Genomic DNA, 6,946 nt, shown 5'->3' with positions numbered 1-6,946 from the left:
TTTTTTTTTTTCTGTTTTACCTATTTTGCTTTGAACTAGCTGATTTTCTCCTTGCCATGGGCGGCATTATCGTACCTATTTCCCTGGATACTTTGATGGTCAATACTGGCTCTAGTGGGTGTTCTTGGTTTTAGGTTTTCTCCTGTTTCTCAGAGGATTTATCAATTATGCAAAAGTTCGGAAGATGCCAGAAACTTTCTCAAATCTCCCCAGGACCAGAGTTCTCTTTATTTATTAAAGGTATTAAAGAAAAAATGTTATTCTAGTCCCGGTGTAATCATGTGACACGTTGCAGGTTTCCATTCAGCTTTAGAAAGAGAGTGTGTCTGGGGGGGAGGAAGTATGGAGGACACGATCCCTGTCTTTTAGCAGTTTCTAGTTTAGTTAGGGGTTCTGTGGAAAGCTGTTGATGAGAGAATTTGGGAGTCCTAGCAGTCCTCAGGGAGGTAGGATGCTGAGCTATTGAGCTGCTGGATGGAATGTGAAATTCTGAATCCTCTGTACTGTAGCACCAGTTCCCGAAGACAACATTAAGAAGGCACCCTGAGGCCCAGTCTTTCTCCTCTAACTATGTAGGGCCCCTAAACCCCAGAGCCAGGATCTACTGTAGGTTATTTAAGAACTCATTTTGCCTGGGCTACTAACAAGCCCATTGGGGCTGCTCCTTTTTTTTTTTAGGCATTATTCATTGTTATTATTTTTAAAATTACGAGACCAGCAGATGGCGTAATGGTTGTGTCACTGGACTCTCACATAGTTGACCACAATTTGAGTCCTGGACCCAGCGGCTTCAAATTCACTTTGGGTGCGTGTGCATGCACTCCCAGAATCCCAAGAGGAGAATGGATTGTGGCAAGGCCATCCCCCTGGGGGGTGATTGCTTGCTTTCTGTCCCTGTCTCTCCAGTGAGCGCACACACCCTATAGCAAAAATCTCTCTTAAAAAAAAAAAGAAAAAAAAAACTGACCAGAGGGAAAGGGAAAGCGAGTCTGCAAGCCATCAGGTCCAGGACTCAGAACCACAGTTGACCACGTGGGAATCTAGTGTCCTAACCACCATGTCACCTGCTGGCCCCGCCCATCAAAGCTTCTTTCTCTCAAAGCTAGTCAAGGAGGTTTTCCTGGTGCCCTTATTCTAGTTCATACCCTGATGGTATCTCGGTAGTGATGAGGTGAGTCAGACCTACGGAAAGGTAGGGAGAAAGGACCATTCCCTTGCCTAGATCGGAGGACAAGCCCTGTCACAGTGCTGCTTTGATTTTGGTTTTGCTCAGAGGCTGATTCCATCTTCTATCAGTAGCTGCCTGAAGGGAGAGGTAGGGACTCTAGAAGGAGTACACCAGAGAGAGACCTCTCTGGTGACACATCTGGTAGGCCTTCTTGGACTGGCTCTTTGTTCCTTGGGGCTTTAGAAGTCTGGATGGTTCCTAGAGCAGATCCTGAACACCACCTATAGGCCAGTCCACCTGGAGGCCTCTGACAAGGCTCTGTAAAGGCCGCGGGTGGCCAGGGTGAGAGAAGCCTTCTAGGAGGGGTAGAATTTCAGCCAGTGGACACTGCATAATGTGGGGAGAATTTCCAGATCACCTGTGGCAGAATGCGGAGCACAAGTCAAGGCAAGGAAGTCTAGAGCTTGGGGCAGGTTCAACAGCTTGACGGAAGCATAAAGGAGCATGGCGGATCAGGGCTGGAAAGGCAGGTTGAAGCCGTGCTCTCATATTCCTTGAGCACTAAGCGGACGTGCAGTAGAACTGTTAAGTTCATGGAGCTACCCGTTAAACCCAGTAATGTGTTGGCTCAGCGTAAGCCTAATTATCATCAATTTGTTCTGTCGTCGCTGCTGGGTAGTATAGTTCATATCTACTAAATGTGGGGTTCTTGATGTTGAGGGCCGAGGCCGGTGGCAGGATGTATCCCTCAAGAAAATAAAGCACCATATTTAATTTGCCAGGTTATGGGGCAGCATTAAAAGCTTTTAAGCAACAGAATAATGCGACCTTATTGAATGTAACAAAAGTTTTTTCAAGCGTGGTGTAATAAACATGTCAGACATTTACACTGATGATTTCACCATGTTATCATTTACTATATTAAGCATTTTATACATGGTATTAAATGTACATACTGAAGTACTTACTAAAGTAACAGATAGTTTATAAAATAGGCTTGCATTGAAGTCGTATTCTTCAAAGTAGTGTATACTTGTGTGTTTTAAGAGGAGGAACCTTATTGCAATTTCAAAAGGGAGTGACATGTCTTGAATTTGAATTTAGTCACAAAGACGGACATTGTTACCACTTTTCTTTCTTTTTTCTTTTTCCTTAATTTACCAGAAAGTGCACATACTCACCAGAAAGAAACAGAGACAGAGAAAGGGGGAGAAAGCTCCCTCACTAGGGCATGCTCATACTGTAGTCGCTTTTCCATCTCGCCATCCTGTCTGGGTTTGGACACATGTGCTCACATGGCTGGCATATTTTTCAAGCTGCAAGGGCTGAGATTGAAAATTCTGAGTTGGCCATATGGGCTCTGGCTCCCTTAACCACCAGGCCACAGGCCCGAGGACATCCTAATTTAAAGAAGTTTATCAGATGTCCTGTGTACCTTTATTCAGTTACCATTGTCTTCACTCATCCATGTGTCTGATTGTGATTTATAGTTAGCCTTAGGTTTAACTCTAATTACCAAAGATTCAAAAATTAGTATTTCCTGTTACTAAGTCTAAGACCTTATTGGTTTTTTTTTAAAGAATTATTTATTTAATCTTATATAATATTAATTTTTAAAATGTTGCTATAGGGCACTTACATTCACCAGACATCTATAGAGAGAAAGTGAGAAAGCAAGCCTCCACATCTGGGACTCAAACCATTCTCAGCTATATGGGAGTCCAGTGATTTAACCACCACACCACCTCCCCTAAGTCCTTACAAAGGCTGCTGGTTTCTTTTATTTAATGGTAGCTCTGAGTTTCTCTATCACACCCGTTGGTCTCCGTGATTCTTAAGTTAGAAGGAGATTTGAGTGTTTAGGGCATTGCACACCTTCATCATCTTGCTTCTACTTACATAGCAGCGGGGTTGAGAGAGAGCATGAAATTGTTTTCCTTTATTGTGAGGGACTTAATGAGAATTTTGAAGTCTGAGAGTGCTTCAGAAGTCTACTTTAGGAGTTGTTGGAAACCTCCTCAGGGAAAAGTTGAATGTTCCCGTTGGAAGGCATAATAGAGTTTATTCTGCCCAGCTTTAATACCCTGACTATTTTGAAATTATTCCTGACATTCAGAGAGGAATCAGAGCTCTGCCTTAAGGGTTTAGGAATTTACAGCAGTATTTAGAATTTAAAAATAAATAAAGAGGGGTTAGCAGGTGGTATGGTGGCCAAAGCTCTGGATTTCCATATGGCCAGCTGCAGTTCAAGTCCCAGATCCAGCAACCTGAAAAATCACTCCAGATGCATGTGCATGTGCACCCTGAATCCCAGGAGGAAGACAGAAGAGGAAGGACTATGGCATAGTCATCCCCTCTACAGGGTGATTTCTCACTTCCTTCTCTCTGTCTCTGTCTTTCCAGCAAGTGCATGTGCCCTATGGTTAAAAACTAAAAAATAGGGACCAGCAGATGGCGTAATGGTTACGTCACTGAACTCCCACTTAGTTGACCACGGTTCAAATCTCAGACCTGGTGGCTTAAACTCATGCCGGGCGTGTGTGCATGCGTGCCCAAGATCCGGAGAGGAGAATGGAGAAGGGATTGTGGCGTGGCCACCCCCCCTGGGGGGGGTGATTTCTCACTTTCTGTCTCTTTGTCTTTCTCTTTCTCTCTCTGGCGAGCACACTTGCCCTATAGTGAAAACCCCTCCAAAATTAAATAAATAAATAAACGGATGGATATACATATATGTGTGTGTGTGTGTGTGTGTGTGAGACATATATATTCATCCATCAGACAGTCCCTGGAAGTAGGCTTGTAATGGATCTGACTTCACTGCAGAAATCTAACTTAACGTGGATCTACCAGTTTTCTTTTTGCTTCTGCTTAGCTTTTAGAGTTCTTTTTCTTATTGTGTCTCTCTTTGATGCCTGTACACATTCCGAGGGCTTTCAGTCTCTCTATTTCTCTCAATCTAAAGAAAAGCTGCCCCTGTATCAGTATCATCAGTTTACTTCAAATCAAAACATAACTGAATTCAGAGTTTGGAAACATGTTGATGGTTTTTAAAAAATATGTTAATTTCCCCAGTGTTGTAGATTCTTTCCATTTTGGCAGCTTTTTAAAGATTTATGCAGTAGTTTAATCAGAAAAGATATAAAAGAATTGCTTGTGGCTTTTATAGTACTTTGGAGTGCCGGGGAAGTGAGCTAACGGGTGATACATGTGCCCACCCAGCTCTTCCTTGGCGCCAGGGACCACCAAGTAGTTTCTCAGTGGTGTATCACTTCAGCCTTTCCCCTCTCAGTGTGACTACAGAGAGGTACGTGCAGCTCTTCCTGAGTTACTTCCACAAGAACCGAAGACAAACTACTGTGCCAGTACAGAAACATGTCAAATTGTTAAATAAAAAACGCATTGAATACCATGTATGGGCACTATTTTGAGAGCATTTATTTCAGTTATGTATATTCCTTTCATAAAATTAGTTTGGGACTATATAAATTTATTATTTTAGAGAAACACAACCCAAAAATATATTGGGTTTTTAAGAAACTTTATATTGAAATATTTGTAGGGGCCAGCAGATGGCATAGCAGTTATGTAGCTGGACTCCCAAGTGGCCAGTGGCAGTTCCAGTTCCAGACCTGGTGGCTTGAAACTCACACTGGCGTGTGTGTGTGCCCAAGATCACAAGAGGAGAGTGGAGGGGAAGGGATTGCGGTGTGACATTCATCCCTGGGTGGTGATTTCTCACTTTCCCTCTCACTGTCTTTGTCTCCCTGGCAAACACACACACATTATGTCTCCCCCCCGCCAAAAAAAAAAATCTGGAAACACCAAGAACAATGTATTTGTAGTACCTGTAAGCGCCCCAGTTTTTTTAACCGATGCCGTGTGCTGTCACGTGGGCATCATTGACATCCCCTCTGGAAATCCTCCTTGTGTGAGATTAGCTGAATTATCAGAATAAACAGTAGTTTTTAGAACCTGAATTCTGTTTCTCTGTCCACTTTTCCATCATTTCCGACCAGGTTAAATATGGGATTAAGAAGTGCTGCTTCCATTCTGTTCTTCCGTTAGGAGGTTTGGAGAGACAGACTTCTGACCGCATGGGTTCTTGGAAAAAGCACTGTAGTTCTTTCTAGTTCCGGAGGCCTTGATAACTTTGAGAAGTGAAATGTTAATGTTTATGGAATACTATGATGTCAGTATATAGTAATCTTAAAACGATGTCAAAACACGTTTCTGAACATCCTGCCTTCTTTCGCGACTACATCCTTCTGTCAGCCAAAATAGCAAGCTAACTAGTTTCAATATTCAATATCCTCCTCTGGCAGGTGTTTTCTGGCAAAGGCCTTCCTGCGCTTATGAATTCTCTCTCAAGAAGCTAGAGAACACCTGCAGGAAGTGAATCAAGATGCGGAACACAGAGGACTAATCACCTGCTTTAAAAAAATAAAGTACTGTTGAAAAAGATCGTTTCTCTCTATTTGTTTCTAGGTGTAAAATTTTAATAGTTACTGCAGAATTCTGTAATCATTGAATCATTAGTGGTTAATGTTTGAAAAAGCTCTCGCAATCAAGTCTGTGATGTATTAATAATGCCTTATATATTGTTTGTAGTCATTTTAAATAGCATGAGCCGTGTCCCTGTAGTCAGTAGGGGGCAATCTTGCTTTATTCACCCTCCATCTCAAAATGAATTTGGAATTAAATATTTTAGTGTAAGATATGTATAATGCTGGTCATTTTAAAGGGGTTTTCTCAAAAGATAAAGTTTCTGTTATGACTGCATTTTTTGCACACAATCCATATTTGCTGTTAAAATTAATCTAGAAATGTACTGTGTGAACAACTGGAAACAAACTCATAGTGCAAAATACACTTAAGGTGTGGTCCAAAAGTCTGTTCTTAACTGGTAAATAGTAAGCATTCTTTTTTTTTTTCTATAGTCTTCGTTTGAAATTTCACAGTACCTTATTGTTCTATGGTCTGTACCTAAGGAATTCTAAAGATGTTGTCGCTGTATAAAATTGAAACGACAAGAACAAATGCAGCTAATTACTAAAATGTAATTTTTGACACTTTCTGTACTATTAGAGTCCCTACCCTTTTTTCTTTCGTCTTCTGATGATCAGGTCAAGAGATGGATGTAGGGAGAGGATTAGGTATTAGGAGCAAAGAAAGAATTAGCTTGAAACTTTTGAGATGATCCCTAACAGGCTGTACTACTAGCTTTTACAATGTGTTAGCAGAAACCGATGTTACAAATGTAGGATGATGTGCTTTCTGCCAAGTGGTAATTCACCTTGGTTTGCATTGTTAAAACTGTAAATACAACAGAACATTAATAAATGTCTCTTGTGTAGCACCTTTTGCTGTAGATTAGTGTTGAATTTCTTGGCTTGCATTTGTCAATTGCTGAGTCAGTTTTTTCTGATCTTACAGAATTATTCAGTAAATATGAACAAAACTAGTCCTTGGGTCAGATTTTTTTTTCTTCATTTCAACACAGGAAATCCCTTTCTTTCATACCTACTCAGTACATTCCTAAAAATATATGTGAACATTGGTTCTGAAAAAAATAGTGGACCAAAAATAGGGAGAAATTGTTCAGAGCTCAGAAATTATTCTGGAATTTCCAGTTATACTTCATCTTTAGATGTGATCTTACATAATTTACTTCTAAGCAATTTTCTCCATATTCCTTGCATATGCAGTTTTTCACATTTGAACACGGCCAACTGTTTTTCGTTTGATTGTTTTTTTTATGGGGAGGTTTTTGCTATAGGG

At 41.0% G+C, this 6,946-nt stretch overlaps 1 protein-coding gene across 1 annotated transcript in view; it reads left to right on the top strand.

Moving 5' to 3' along the window:
- Positions 1 to 6,529, top strand: part of NDFIP1 (Nedd4 family interacting protein 1) — a gene marked incomplete at its 5' end in the record, with an annotated part of 24,200 nt that extends 17,671 nt beyond the window's left edge. Inside the window, 2 exon segments of the mRNA XM_014586401.1 lie at positions 135 to 240; positions 5,491 to 6,529. Of these exon segments, the coding sequence (XP_014441887.1) occupies positions 135 to 238 (104 nt within the window).
- Positions 6,530 to 6,946: the final 417 nt, after the last annotated feature.

This window comes from Tupaia chinensis, unplaced genomic scaffold, assembly GCF_000334495.1.
Source record: "Tupaia chinensis unplaced genomic scaffold, TupChi_1.0 Scaffold000132_1, whole genome shotgun sequence".
NCBI classification, from domain to species: Eukaryota; Metazoa; Chordata; class Mammalia; order Scandentia; family Tupaiidae; genus Tupaia; species Tupaia belangeri.
The sequence above is the reverse complement of the archived record's forward strand: the minus strand, read 5'-3'. Positions and strand labels throughout refer to the sequence as shown.